General features: G+C 41.2%; 1 protein-coding gene across 6 annotated transcripts in view; it reads left to right on the top strand.

Annotated features, from left to right (window-relative positions):
* Positions 1 to 16,239, top strand: part of prkacba (protein kinase, cAMP-dependent, catalytic, beta a) — a 62,223-nt gene that overhangs the window by 27,353 nt on the left and 18,631 nt on the right. For all 6 annotated transcript variants that reach the window (XM_034179935.1, XM_034179934.1, XM_034179933.1 and 3 more), the window contains 2 exons: positions 501 to 583; positions 13,886 to 14,012. In XM_034179935.1, coding sequence (XP_034035826.1) covers positions 501 to 583; positions 13,886 to 14,012 — 210 coding nt within the window. The remainder of the gene's footprint in view (positions 1 to 500; positions 584 to 13,885; positions 14,013 to 16,239) is intronic.

Genomic DNA, 16,239 nt, shown 5'->3' with positions numbered 1-16,239 from the left:
AACAAGAATGGGAAAGTATTCCACCTACAGAGCTTCAACAATTAGTGTCCTCAGTTCCAAAATGCTTATTGAGTGCTGTTAGAAGGAAAAATGATGTAACACAGTGGTAAACATACCACTGTCCCAGCTTTTTTGAAACGTGTTGCAGGCATCCATTTCAAAATGAGCAAATATTTGCACAAAAACAATAAAGTTTATCAGCTTGAACATTAAATATCTTATCTTTGTGGTGTATTCAATTGAATATAGGTTGAAGAGGATTTGCAAATCATTGTATTCTGTTTTTATTTACATTTTACTCAATGTCCTAAATTCATTGGAATTGGGGTTGTACATTATATCTCAAATGATTACAATAAAAGGCAGGGTACCTAAAATAAAATTAAAAAAAAATTATGATTAATGTTTAGCTGATTGGATTGCTGCTGTTTATTTACCACCCTTGAAGGACACTTTCCAGTTAATGTCATTACTTGGTTTGGCCATGCTTTGTTTTAAAGGACAACTCAAACCTCTACATGGTGATGGAATACGTGCCTGGAGGAGAGATGTTCTCGCACCTCAGACGCATTGGAAGGTTCAGGTATGGCATCTGTTAGTCTTGCATTTTTCTTGGTTGTTGACTGTGTAATTGTGATCCAATGACATCGACGCATAAACATTATTGTGTCAGATTTTTTTCAGTGTAAACTGACTGTTCAGATTTACTTTATATCCATAAAGATTAAGTTTAAGAGAATAAAAATGTCAAGTCTTCTTATTATTTCAAGATTTGGTAATTTGTGAATATGTTTCTCTCTAGAGTAAATGTGGTGGTTTCCAGACTTAAATCTCTTCCCACCCTACACACACATATGATATTATGTTGGTGGTCATTGAAAATATAGCTAGATTTATTTAAGTAATATAAATTAGGGCTGCGTGATAAAACAATTGCAATAACGTATCATTTGTACTTTGTGTGGACAGTTCCAGTAGCCTATAAGACAGCAGAAATAAATGTGAGAACATCTGCATTTTTTTCCTTGCACAACAAAGTGCATGATCACTTCCTTCTGCAAAGTGGTGTTTGAGCTACTGGTGGTGAAGAAAGTGCTGGAAAAAAGGCAAAAAAAAAAAAAACAGAGAGGGAGAATTGACACACCAAGGTGCACAACAACAACTGTGAAAGTGAACATGCTGATAAAACTAACAAAAAGGGTTATCTAACCTAGGGCAATAGTTCTGCACATCGTCGTGGTAATCTCTCAGTGGTGAGGAAGATTGTCTCTTAACACAGAATTAGTTGATCAAGTCCTGGGCAGGATGGTGGGCGTGGAGACGAATGAACTCGCCCAGTCTTGTTTCTGACAGACAATGCACCTATTTGCTGTGAGAAGCTTCTGCTGGTCAGGATCTTGCTCTATCTCTCTCTCTCCTTACTCTTTCTCCTTTTCTCCTCTGTGTTTTTCATCTGTATTTTTTTGGAAGTCTTTCACTCTGTGGATCATTGCTCACCAGTTGGCTTGGTCCCTCCCTTAAGCTGGGCAGACACTGTACGATATTTTCAATCGTTGTACTCGGCTCCAGCTCAAACTGTAAGACAAAACCGCAGGGTGTAAAAGTTCAGAGCGCATGATTTATGTTCTCACACTGTACGGTCCGATGCTCTGATGCGATCTGACTACTCATACTGTACGTTCAAAAACCACACATCAGACTTGTGTTTCCAGAAGCAAAACGTAAACAGAAGCTTTTTTCTTTTTCTTTTTTCTTTTTTCAAACTCTATTTACATTTCTTATTTTTACAAAAACTCGATGGGAGACATCAAAGTTTAAAAAAAAACAATACAAGACTTTACATGAGTTGAAGAATAAGGGGGAAAAAGAAACAGAAGCTGCTCTCCCAAAGAGATGATCGTGTTGTGAAAGTGTAGGTACACGGACCCACAACAGGGGGCGTTAATGAACGGACAATGGATAAGCCAAAAGTAACAATTTTAATGTTGTAAATTGTGCACAACGGAAAACAGACAACAATCACTGTGGAACTACAGTCAATTACACGTTGGGTGACGTGTGGGCAGGCTTGAGGATAGGAGACGCCCGTCCAGAACCGAGCCGGATCCCACACGGCCCTCACCGCCAACGGAGAACACCGGAGCCGCCAAGTCCTGGGTCCCCAGGTGGTCACCGTCTCCAGCTGTCAGACCTGGTACTGCTGGCAGAGAACAGAAACAGCACAGGTGAGTGTGAGTACGCACACTCAGTAATCCCACAGTCAGTGTTCTTTTGGGAGGGAGCACCTCCACCTCCAGTCACACACTCGTGCAGGTCCTGTCTAACCACTTATCTGGTTGGGGTGTGAAGCGAAGCCGTCGCTGATCACACCAAACGCCAATCCCACAGATAAGGCAACACCACAGGAAAACGGCTGCAAAGAAGTTCAGACTATTAGTCAGTGTTAAATACAGCAGAGAATATTACCTCCAAGGTAGCTGATTTCTCGGCGGGGAGGTGGAGTTGCAGTCCGGCCTTTAAGGTGGTGGTGATGTGGATGAGTGACAGCTGGTGCTGATGACGAGTAACAGCTGTCACTCCCGGTTGCTATGACGCCCTCTTGTGCTTGAAGCCCGCACTTCAAGCAGGGCGCCATCTGGTGGTGGTGGGCCAGCAGTACCTCCTCTTTAGCGGCCCACACAACAGATCGCTGTTTGCGCTCTCCGGTGTTTGCACATGCACAGTGCGAGAGGTAATCAGTGCGTAGATGCTTGTAGCGCTGCTTCAGCGGAAACAGGTTTGATTCTCATCCGACCATACGATTGCCGATAGGGAGGTGGTCGTGAGATGTTACACGCAGCTTGTTATTCCATATATACTGCATGATGCAGGAAACACGATTAAGCTGAAACCAAAACATTCTCGCACGAGTGAAAAATCGGCTGAAAAAGGGCCAAAATTCGCACAGTGTAAGCCCAGCTTTATTCTTCCCAGGTCTTCCAGTCGATGGAGCAGCTCTTGAGGTTGTGCTTCAGGTGGTCCTTGTAGTATTACTTCTGCCTTCCTCTGGACTGTTTTCATTCACTCAGCTGGAAGTAGATCTGCTTTGGAAGTTGGCTGTCACCCATCCTAACAATGTGGTCCAAACACCGAAACTGTTTCACAATAAAAGCCCTATGTATATACTGCTGCAACAGCAGTAACAATAAAAACTGTTATGGTTAGAAAGTGCTTAATCAATATGTACAAAGTGAGTCTCAAAATAAAATGAAATAAAAGGGAAAAGTTTAACTCATTAACCTTGTACTTGCTTGAGGTTGGCAACATTATTAATTTATTAAATGTTGACTGTGAGCAATTAGCCAACTCAAGGTTTATTTAGATGCCCTCTATTTAAAAAAAAAAAAAAAAACGCAACAAATTTTAAAAGGAAGCGGATTTTATACTCAACAAAAATATAAACGCAACACTTTTGGTTTTGCTCCCATTTTGTATGAGATGAACTCAAAGATCTAAAACTTTTTCCACATACACAATATCACCATTTCCCTCAAATATCGTTCACAAACCAGTCTAAATCTGTGATAGTGAGCACTTCTCCTTTGCTGAGATAATCCATCCCACCTCACAGGTGTGCCATACCAAGATGCTGATTAGACACCATGATTAGTGCACAGGTGTGCCTTAGACTGTCCACAATAAAAGGCCACTCTGAAAGGTGCAGTTTTGTTTTACTGGGGGGGGGGATACCAGTCAGTATCTGGTGTGACCACCATTTGCCTCATGCAGTGCAACACATCTTCTTCGCATAGAGTTGATCAGGTTGTCAACTGTGGCCTGTGGAATGTTGGTCCACTCCTCTTCAATGGCTGTGCGAAGTTGCTGGATATTGGCAGGAACTGGTACACGCTGTCGTATACGCCGGTCCAGAGCATCCCAAACATGCTCAATGGGTGACATGTCCGGTGAGTATGCCAGCCATGCAAGAACTGGGACATTTTCAGCTTCCAAGAATTGTGTACAGATCCTTGCAACATGGGGCCGTGCATTATCCTGCTGCAACATGAGGTGATGTTCTTGGATGTATGGCACAACAATGGGCCTCAGGATCTCGTCACGGTATCTCTGTGCATTCAAAATGCCATCAATAAAATGCACCTGTGTTCTTCGTCCATAACAGACGCCTGCCCATACCATAACCCCACCGCCACCATGGGCCACTCGATCCACAACATTGACATCAGAAAACTGCTCACCCACATGACACCACACACGCTGTCTGCCATCTGCCCTGAACAGTGTGAACCGGGATTCATCCGTGAAGAAAACATCTCTCCAACGTGCCAAACGCCAGCGAATGTGAGCATTTGCCCACTCAAGTCGGTTACGACGACGAACTGGAGTCAGGTCGAGACCCCGATGAGGATGACAAGCATGCAGATGAGCTTCCCTGAGATGGTTTCTGACAGGTGTGCCATACCAAGATGCTGATTAGACACCATGATTAGTGCACAGGTGTGCCTTAGACTGTCCACAATAAAAGTCCACTCTGAAAGGTGCAGTTTTGTTTTACTGGGGGGGGGGATACCAGTCAATATCTGGTGTGACCACCATTTGCCTCATGCAGTGCAACACATCTTCTTCGCATAGAGTTGATCAGGTTGTCAACTGTGGCCTGTGGAATGTTGGTCCACTCCTCTTCAGTGGCTGTGCGAAGTTGCTGGATATTGGCAGGAACTGGTACACGCTGTCGTATACGCCGGTCCAGAGCATCCCAAACATGCTCAATGGGTGACATGTCCGGTGAGTATGCCGGCCATGCAAGAACTGGGACATTTTCAGCTTCCAAGAATTGTGTACAGATCCTTGCAACATGGGGCCGTGCATTATCCTGCTGCAACATGAGGTGATGTTCTTGGATGTATGGCACAACAATGGGCCTCAGGATCTCGTCACGGTATCTCTGTGCATTCAAAATGCCATCAATAAAATGCACCTGTGTTCTTCGTCCATAACAGACGCCTGCCCATACCATAACCCCACCGCCACCATGGGCCACTCGATCCACAACATTGACATCATAAAACTGCTCACCCACACGACACCACACACGCTGTCTGCCATCTGCCCTGAACAGTGTGAACCGGGATTCATCCGTGAAGAAAACATCTCTCCAACGTGCCAAACGCCAGCGAATGTGAGCATTTGCCCACTCAAGTCGGTTACGACGACGAACTGGAGTCAGGTCGAGACCCCGATGAGGATGACGAGCATGCAGATGAGCTTCCCTGAGATGGTTTCTGACAGTTTGTGCAGAAATTCTTTGGTTATGCAAACAGATTGTTTCAGCAGCTGTCCGAGTGGCTGGTCTCAGACGATCTTGGAGGTGAACATGCTGGATGTGGAGGTCCTGGGCTGGTGTGGTTACACGTGGTCTGCGGTTGTGAGACTGGTTGGATGTACTGCCAAATTCTCTGAAACGCCTTTGAAGACGGCTTATGGTAGAGAAATGAACATTCAATACACGAGCAACAGCTCTGGTTGACATTCCTGCTGTCAGCATGCCAATTGCACGCTCCCTCAAATCTTGCGACATCTGTGGCATTGTGCTGTGTGATAAAACTGCCCCTTTCAGAGTGGCCTTTTATTGTGGGCAGTCTAAGGCACACCTGTGCACTAATCATGGTGTCTAATCAGCATCTTGGTATGGCACACCTGTGAGGTGGGATGGATTATCTCAGCAAAGGAGAAGTGCTCACTATCACAGATTTAGACTGGTTTGTGAACAATATTTGAGGTAAATGGTGATATTGTGTATGTGGAAAAAGTTTTAGATCTTTGAGTTCATCTCATACAAAATGGGAGCAAAACCAAAAGTGTTGCGTTTATATTTTTGTTGAGTATACATCTGGCAGGATGCCTGGCATTCCAACTTTGTATTGTTTCTTTCTCATCACGAGCAGCATGTGGAACTTTTAGCTCCCCCCTGCTGCTCTCTGATAACAGAGAACAGAATTAGTGTGCGCTGTCTGCCATCAGTCAGAATTTTTTTTTTTTTTTACATTTATTCTTTATTATTATTCACAGATCACATTACACAGCCAATATTGGTCATCCAGAGAAAGGAATAAAAGGAAAAGAAAAAAAAACAGCATAAAAAAACCTTGCTGTTAGTAACAATACTATTACTGTGTAATGTTTAATAAAGTGCTGAGAACAAAACTGCAACATGTATTTTATATGTTTGTAAAAGGACAAGACCAAGAAAGGGGGGGGGGGGGGGGGGAAGGGGGCAGTAATAATAAGAAGTACTACCTAATGAACAATAAATTAATGAACAATAAATTAAAAGATGATGTATGGGCTAACAACAGGAAGTGGATTCTTTTGTAGGGACGTATACAGTTATATTGTTTCATTTTGAGATATGTATATAGTACATACAAGACCAAACAGTCCTTTTTAAACCAACGGAAATTAGCCAATGATGTTAAAGGGCAGAGAAGGAAGAGATGATTTAATTCATTAAGTCTGTAGGATATGCCTATACCTTTCGTACATAGGAGACCCATTTTGACCATGACCTTGTGAATTTATTCATTTGTAGACGGCGTGAGAAAGTAATCTTTTCCATTATATAAATTTCATTAACAATATCCGTCCATTCCTCTATTATGGGGGGGTCGGGATGTAGCCAGTGTCGGGTGATAGTTTTCTTGCCGGCAGAAATCAAAACACCAAATAAGTATTTGTTGAATTGGCCTGTGAGAAAGTTAACTTCTCCCATAATAAGTGTTTTGAAATGAAATGGTATTTTTATATGGAACATGTTTTCTAATATTTTGTGTATCTCAAACCAAAAACTTAAAATTGCTGGACATTCCCAAAATATATGCCAGTGATTAGCATCCCGGCTCCCGCACAACCTCCAACACAATGGGTCTCCTCCTGCAAAGTGAACTTTCTGCTTAGGGGTCACAAAGAATCTGATTAGACATTTCCATGCAAATTCTCTCCATGTATGTGAGTTGGTGCATTTCCATTGAAACTCACAGTAACTGTCCCATTCCTCTCTCGAAATTTCAAAATTACATTCCTTCTTCCATTTATCTTTAATAAAATCTGTAGAATAAGATTTTTTATTCATAAAGCTCTTATATAGTCTAGATATCATACCCTTGCCTCGTTCCGATGAATAAGCACGTAATACCTGTTTTAGTATTGGATCATCAGGGTCCACTGTAAAATTTCTAATCACCTGGTTAAAATAATTACGTAATTGTAAATATCTGTAAAAGTCTTGCTTTTCCAGAAAGTGTTCCCTTCTCAGAGTCTCAAAACTTTTAAATTGGCCTTTATTTGTTATCGAGTGAAATGTTGTTATTCCCTTGATTATCCAGCATTTAAATCTAGAGTCCAGTTGAAGTCAGGGTCGTAGGCGCACCATCTAATTATTCCTAACTTGTCGTGTGGTTTATATATATCTTTAACAGAGTTCCAGATTTTAATTTGAAATTTTGTCCATGGATTTTGCAGTTTGTTTAAGCAAGTCCCCAGGTCTTTATTACCCAATACTGCCTGGATTGGGGGGTCCTTAATGAGTGACATTTCAATGTCTTTCCACCTGGCCTGGTAGTCTTGATTACACAAATTTATCAATGGTCTTATTTGGGATGAGAAAAAGTAATCCTTTAAATTTGGTACAGCCATTCCTCCTCTCTCTTTCGATAGTTGTAGTGTTCTAAACCTTACCCTGGGTTTTTTCCCCTGCCAAATGAATCTGGAAAATATATTATCCCATTCGGAGAATTGTTTTGTGGTTATTTCAACTGGAAGGGCCTGGAATAGAAAAATAAATCTCGGGAGTATATTCATTTTTATGGTCTCCACCCTTTGAGTAAGGCTCATAAAGGGGTTGGAGTTCCATCTTTGTATATCTAGTTTTATTCTAGTAAGGAGTGGGTCATAGTTAGTCTTTGCTTTGTTAGTCTTTCCCCGGGTGCCTAATGGCGACTTCTGCTCCTACTGGCAATTAGGATTAAATGCAGTAGACACATTTCATTGTGCAGGGAACATGTTCTTCTGTGCATATGACAATAAAATTTCTTGAATTTATTTTGATGCGGGCAGATGGATTACTGTATAGACTGCTGATTCCCTGAATAAATTCTTTATAAAAGCCGAATCTCTCGAGAGTCTTATATAAAAATTTCCATCTCACAAAGTCAAAGGCCTTCTCTGCGTCAAGGCTTACCAATAAGGCCTGAGTCTTATGTTCTTGTATATAGTTTATAATATGTAATGAGCGTCTAATATTATCATAAGTGTGTCTCTGGGGAATAAAGCCTGTTTGGTCTGTCTGTATCAAGTAAGGAAGAACCTCTTCAACCCTCTTGGCAAGTATTGATGTATACAATTTGTAGTCAGTATTCAGGACAGAGATTGGTCTAAATGATCCACAATCTAATCTGTCTTTTCCCTCCTTCGGAATGACCGAGATTGTAGCTTCTCTCCAGGTTGGCGGGATTTTCCCCTCTTTTAAAGCTATGTTAAATATACTAAGGAGGTTTGGTGTTAACTCGGTTCTAAAGATTCTATACCATTCAGCAGGGTACCCATCTGGCCCTGGTGATTTGTTTTTAACCTTGAAATCGCACTGTTCAGCTCTTCTTTTGTTATTTTAGCTATTAATTTTCTGTTTTGATCTTCTGATAGAGTGGGTAAGTTAAGGGATGTTAAAAACTGCTCTATTCGCTGTTCCTCTTCTAATTTTGGTTGGGTATATAATTGTTTATAGTAGTTTTGAAATGCCATTTGTATTTCGTTTTGCTTATATAGTAATAATTCAGAGTGTGGGTCCCTAATTTTGTAGATTGTGTTATCTGACTGTTGTTTTTGTTCAGTTTTCTTGCCATTAGCTTAGAAAATTTGGAGCCAGATTCATAATACTTTTGTTTTGTATAAATCATGTTTTTTGTATTTCTTAGGTATATTGGGTATTAATTTCATTCCTAACTTCTTTCAGTTTTGAAGTGAGGTTTTGGTTAGATCCCTTCTTATGTTTTATTTCGAGTTCTTTTAGTTCTTTATTCAATTCTGATAATCTTAACTGCCTTTGTTTCTTTTGGTATGCGCAAAAGGATATAATTTTCCCCCTGAGAACCGCTTTTAGTGCATCCCATACTATTTCTGGGCCAACTTCTCCATTATTGTTTTCCTCCATATAATGTTTGATTTCTTCTTTGATTTTTGTTTTAAATTGTTCACTATTAAGAATACTTGTATTTAACCTCCATAATAAAATTCCAGGGTTGTTATTTATTTGCAGTGACATGGAGAGGGGTGCATGGTCTGACAAGTCGATATTACCTATCTCACAGTCATGTATTCTATGGCGATCTTTTTTGAAAATAAAAAAGTAATCTATTCTGGAGTAGACAGCATGTGAATGGGAGTAATGTATGTAGTCTCTGGTTGTTGGGTAGAAGTCTCTCCAGAGATCGATTACTCCCAGCTCTGCCATAAGGATCTTGATCTTCTTGTGTATGGGGGTTTGGGTAGAGTCTTTGGAACCATCCAGTTTGGGCTTGAGGCGTATATTCCAGTCTCCACCACATATAAGTATGCCCGTTGCCTCCATTATTAGGTCAAAGATTTTCTATAGAAACTTATGTCACTGCCAGGAGGTGCATAAACATTAAGAAGAGTTATTTGAGCTCCTTCTATTTTGCCAGAGATTAATAAATATCTTCCCTCTTTGTCATTTACTTGTGAGATTTTTTCAAATTTAACTCTATGAGATAATAAAATGGCTACCCCTCTCTTACGACCTGCTCTATAGGATGAATAGTACACTTGAGAAAACCTCATTCTTTTCAGCTTTTCATGTTCTACAGAATTGAGGTGAGTTTCCTGCAAAAACACAATATGCGCATTCTCCTTTTTCATTTTACTCAATATCTTGCTTCTCTTAATTGGGTTCAGTACCCCATTTATATTGAATGAAACAATTTTAATATTTTGATTAGTCATAATGTTCTATTTGTATTGTGTGTGGTTGGGTTTCCCCTACATCATGAATAGATTCTATAACCTCATACATCCCAGAAACTCTCGTGAACAGCGAGAGATGAACATAGTTCAGTAGGAACAGTAACACAAAACTTAGCAAAATGTCTTTACATTATTTAGAGTTTCTTTCTTCCAATGTTGAGGCTCTTTCTGTATTAGCCTCTGAGGGGGTCGAGATGTTAGAGCCCCCATAAAGGGATGTCCAGCTCTTCGTTAAGAGTAGGGCCCTTTGAGATGACTGCATAACTCCTACAGTCATGGCTTAAGCTTTTCTGTGTCCCGACCATTTTACACAGTTTTAAGGTAAATAATGAAGGTTTTTAAATGAAATCAGAATGAACCATATGAGGCTTCAGGCATCCAGGCAATTAAAATCAGCCTAGTCTATAAGTCTTTAAGTCCAAAATAAAATTAGACCATCTGGTCCATAAATCTAATGAAATAAGATGTGAACTGGAGCAGACTTATCTGTATCTTTTACTTAATAAGATGTTTGATGTCCCTCACTCTGGAGGAGGATCACGTCTGAACTCCTGGAGTTTCTCTTTGTACTGCGTGTGATGGGCTTTTTTCTTTTGCGGTGTGGTAGCGGTGGTATTCCTGGCTCCGACCCGACGGCGCACTGCCACTTGCCATGTAGATAAGAGTTGAGTCTCTTGTTGATCCGTATTGGTTGGGGCTGGTATGATGGTCACCGGAAAACCGCGTGAAGCCATGTCCTCTGTCGCCTCTGCTGCGTTCTGATACAGGCGGGTGCCATCATTATAAAAAACCCTGTCGTGCTGGGTAGGGGGTCTGGAATTTAATTTTTCTTTCCTTGAGTACTTTCTTTGCTTCTGCATACTCCAGACGTCTCTTGAGGACTGCAGATGGATAGTCATGGTCTATGTAGAAGCGGGTGTTGTTGTAGAAAACCTCTCTTTTTTGCCAGGCTCTCCGGATCACCTCTTCTTTCACTCTGTAACTCGCAAGCTTTACAATGATAGACCGAGGCTTTACCTGTGGGTTGGTGGGTTTAGGCACCAGAGCCCTGTGTGCTCTCTCAATTTTGAGCTCTGTGTCTGGTGGAAATCCCAGTGACTGTTTCGATAGGTTTTCCAGGAAAGAGGGGATATTATTCCCCTCTGCTCCTTCTGGTATGCCGTATATTCGGATGTTGTCTCTGCGAGCCCGTCCTTCTTGATCGATCAGTTTAGCCTCCATGTCAGCCTGGCGCTGTGAGAGCCGTTTCAGTAGCGTTGACACCGCTTGTAATGCTGTTTCTGCTTCGTCAATTCGTGTCTCAGCTTCCACCAGCCTGTCGTTCGTCTTGTGTAGTTCTTGTTTAATCTCTGTGAGTTGGTGTTTATTATCTCGCCTGAAGTCCCGCAGTTCGTTCAATATGCCGTGCAGGGTGGCATCTTCGTCCTCATTCGTCCCGCTAGTTGGGGAGCTACTTCGGCTAGCCTCGCTTTGTAGCGTGCCTTCATCAGTATTTACTGTCACGGCCACATTTTTACCCCTTCTTGTGCTAACGCTGTTTATCATCGCGTTTACAAAACACTTACTTTTGACTTATCTCAGGGGTTATCAGGGTTAATTTGTGAAACCGTCGGAGAGCACCGATCTCAAGCTGTCATCTTTGTTGTGACCTGGAAGCACCTCCAGTCAGAAATTTTTACCCAAAATTGTGATATTGTTTACCCACCGTGAAGAACAGATATCAAGTGGTCCATGTTCTGTATGTGTCAGGCTGGCGTGCACCTCTGCAGGGTGAACAGGAGAGACTGGACATGGCTGTCAAACTTTTTTTTTCTGTCAATCTAAATAAGGTTTCACTTAATAAAAATGTGGTTTAAAAAAAAAAAAAGGACATGTAACATCTTAGTTTTCATAAGATGACAAATCAAAGATAAATCTCCATCAAAATATGACCAGGAATGTTTGTTAAAATGTAGACAGCCTAGGTTGAAGCATGTAACTGTTTATTTATTATATTTATATATTTTCATTTATTCTAACTTTGACTGTCCATTGAAGTCTCTGTGCTGACAAAACTTGTAATTTCTGCTAAATGCACAACATCTCTTTTTAATCCTATACCAACAAAACTGTTTAAGGACCTGTGGCCTAAATTTGGGCCTACTGTATTGGAAATTATTAACCTGTCACTAACCTCAGGATCTGTTCCTAAATGCTTTAAATCCGCAGTGATTAAACCAGTACTTAAGCTGTGTGTGGGTGTGGGGGTGTGTGTATGCTCTGTATGTTCCTCTGTCATTGTTAGTGAGCTGTGTGTGGCCTGTTAGTGTGTGTTTATCTGAACGTTCCAGTCATCTTGGTCAGTCAGCTGTGTGTGGCTTCCTGCTGTATGATTGGTCTGTACGTTCCTCTGTCCCGAAGTCGTTCATGTCAGAGTGTCCCTGCCCTTGAGTTCCCCGGAATGGCCTCGGGATGCCATGCCTGTTGCACCAATGACCGGAGGTCCTCCTCTGCAGCCTACTGGTGCTGGACATGGACACCTATGTATTAGATACCCAAGATGGACACTATTTTCAATTGTGGACTCTGTTTTTGTTGCTCTTGGGTAGGCAAAAAATATTTTAAGTCAAAGTGTCTGAGGCTGTTTGTGGAAAAAGTCAAAGAATTGGCAGATTAAAATAACGCTTTTAATTTGAGGCCTCGAAGACACACAATAGTCAAAAGTCTGAACAGCAGGATTTTGAATATGTGTGTGTGAGCACAGCATTTCAGAGGAGCTCTTTTGTACATTCAGAGAAAGGTGGGGCCACTGCAAACAGTCAAAACCTTGTAACTGTTAGAATGGCCTAAACAGTGGGTCACTCCTCTCGGTCTGGTCTGCTTGAGATGTCTCCTCATTATCACCAGAGGGAGTTTTTCCTTATGACTGTTGCCTGTGTGCTTGCTGAGGGGGGTTGGTAAAGTTAGACCTTACACATGGGAAGTGCCTTTAGGCTGTGCTATACTAAATAAATTGAATTGCCCCATGACCCTTAATTGGTCTAAGTGGTTGAAGACGAGTGTGTGTGAGAAAATTGAATAGTCTCAAGTCAATAAAAAAAACAAAGTGCATTGATAATCATTGCCTACTACTACTAGTACTAGTGTCTTCTCTTCCAGGTTATTGTTTTCACATGTAAATGTGATATTTTAACATTTTAATTGCTGAAGATGTTGTGATTCTCTTTGGGAGTGATGAGGATGGGCAGGATTAGGAATGAACATATCAGAGGGACAGCTCAGGTAGGATGGTTTGGAGACAGAGTGGCGAAACTCAAATGGTTTGAGCATGTGCAGAAGAGGGATCCGGGATATGTAGAGAGAAGGAGAAGAGGGAGGCCAAAGAGGAGGTTTATGGATGTGGTTGGGGAGGACATACAGGTGGTTGGTGTGACAGAAGAAGATACAGAGGACAGTGTGATGGAAGTAATTGATCTGCTGAAAGAAGAAAAAGAAGTGCAATCAGAAGAAAACATCCTTTCTCACAAAAATGGCTGATGGAGTTCATTTATTACCAAAGCATTTAACTGTGATGCAATTAAGGTTGGGGGGGGATGTGAATAATTGTTACAGGACGATTTATGGTTTGCACCCCTAAATTTTTTACTTGTGCTCCTAAAAATTTCAGTAGTTGGCTACAGTACTCTTAACTGAAAAACAGTCCAGAGACCTGTTATAAAGACACCATTTAAATGTGATTCATGTAAAACCTTTACATTGGACAACAATTCCTGTTATCTATTGACACTGTGGCTCAAATTCTGAACCTTCATCGTAATGTAGAGATTTTGGTACCTGTGTTGGAGAAATGTCAATCTTCTTTTTGTTTTTCCAGTGAACACCATGCACGATTTTATGCAGCTCAGATAGTACTCACTTTTGAGTACCTCCACTCATTAGACCTCATCTACAGAGACCTGAAGCCTGAAAATCTGCTCATAGATCAGCACGGTTACATCCAGGTATCCAATCAATGTGAAGTATCTGATTTTTAAAATAGGAAAAAAAAAAGGAAAAAAAAAAAAAAAATATATATATATATATATATATATATATATACAACCCCTGGCAAAAATTGGAGGATGTTCATTCAGTTGTTTAATTTTGTAGAAAAAAAGCAGATCACAGACATGACACAAAACTGTCATTTCAAATGGCAACGTTCTGGCTTTAAGAAGCACTATAAGAAATCAGGAAAAAAAAAATAGTGGCAGTCAGTAACTGTTACTTTTTTTAGACCAAGCAGAGGGCAAAAAATATGGACTCACTCAATTCTGAGGAAAAAATTATGGAGTCATGAAAAACAAAAGAACGCTCCAACACATCACTAGTATTTTGTTGCACCACCTCTGGCTTTTATAACAGCTTGCAGTCTCTGAGGCATGGACTTAATGAGTGACAAACAGTACTCTTCATCAATCTGGCTCCAACTTTCTCTGATTGCTGTTGCCAGATCAGCTTTGCAGGTTGGAGCCTTGTCATGGACCATTTTCTTCAACTTCCACCAAAGATTTTCAATTGGATTAAGATCCGGACTATTTGCAGGCCATGACATTGACCCTATGTGTCTTTTTGCAAGTTTCACAGTTTTTGCTCTATGGCTTGATGCATTATCATCTTGAAAAATGATTTCATCATCCCCAAACATCCTTTCAATTGATGGGATAAGAAAAGTGTCCAAAATATCAACGTAAACTTGTGCATTTATTGATGATGTAATGACAGCCATCTCCCCAGTGCCTTTACCTGACATGCAGCCCCATATCATCAATGACTGTGGAAATTTACATGTTCTCTTAAGGCAGTCATCTTTATAAATCTCATTGGAACGGCACCAAACAAACGTTCCAGCATCATCACCTTACCCAATGCAGATTCGATTTTCATCACTGAATATGACTTTCATCCAGTTATCCACAGTCCACGATTGCTTTTCCTTAGCCCATTGTAACCTTGTTTTTTTTCTGTTTAGGTGTTAATGATGGCTTTCGTTTAGCTTTTCTGTATATAAATCCCATTTCCTTTAGGCGGTTTCTTACAGTTCGGTCACAGACGTTGACTCCAGTTTCCTCCCATTCGTTCCTCATTTGTTTTGTTGTGCATTTTCGATTTTTGAGACATATTGCTTTACGTTTTCTGTCTTGACGCTTTGATGTCTTCCTTGGTCTACCAGTATGTTTGCCTTTAACAACCTTCGCATGTTGTTTGTATTTGGTCCAGAGTTTAGACACAGCTGACTGTGAACAACCATCTTTTGCAACATTGCGTGATGATTTACCCTCTTTTAAGAGTTTGATAATCCTTTCCTTTGTTTCAATTGACATCTCTCGTGTTGGAGCCATGATTCATGTCAGTCCACTTGGTGCAACAGCTCTCCAAGGTGTGATCACTCCTTTTTAGATGCAGACTAATGAGCAGATCTGATTTGATGCAGGTGTTAGTTTTGGGGATGAAAATTTACAGGGTGAATCCATAATTTATTCCTCAGAATTGAGTGAGTCCATATTTTTTTCTCTCTGCTTGGTCTAAAAAGTAACCATTACTGACTGCCACAATTATTTTTCCTGATTTCTTATAGTGTTTCTTAAAGCCAGAAAGTTGCCATTTGAAATGACTTTAGTTTTGTGTCATGTCTGTGATCTCATGGCGCGGGACAAACAACACCTCCGTGTTGGAAGTCTCACAGGACAACTTGGAACATGCCCAGCTGTTAAACAATTTCTCGGATACTCACTCGACTGAAAAGCCGCCGAAAGCCATCTGAATCTTACGAATGGTTTCCAACACGGAGGTGTTGTTTGTCCCGCGCCATGAGCGGCCGCGTCCCGACGCGCGAATCCGTCCGCACGTCTTTCATTACAAAGTCTCCTTTAACAGTGGAATGTGCCGATAAAGTGCTGATCCCGACCTCTTCTGAAACTTCTCTGCTAGTCACACGACGTCCTGCATCAACAGAGCCTTAAATTTGGAAGTGATCTGCTCGTTCCAGCCTGTCAATGGCCGCTTGGGGCGCGGTGCGCCCTCCGCCGCTGTGGGCCGTTTTTAATCCAGTATTAATGGTCCTTAATCCGTGTAATACCGATAGAATCTTCACCGAAAGCCATCTGAATCTTCCAAATGGTTTCCATTTGGCTGGCTGGCAGAGTTTCTGAAAACATTTTTATGGAACAAAGCGGCAGTCGCTCCGCC

The sequence above is a fragment of the Thalassophryne amazonica genome, chromosome 10 (genome assembly GCF_902500255.1).
Source record: "Thalassophryne amazonica chromosome 10, fThaAma1.1, whole genome shotgun sequence".
In the NCBI taxonomy this organism is placed as follows: Eukaryota; Metazoa; Chordata; class Actinopteri; order Batrachoidiformes; family Batrachoididae; genus Thalassophryne; species Thalassophryne amazonica.
Note: the sequence above shows the minus strand (reverse complement) of the source record. Positions and strands in the feature narration are given on the sequence as shown.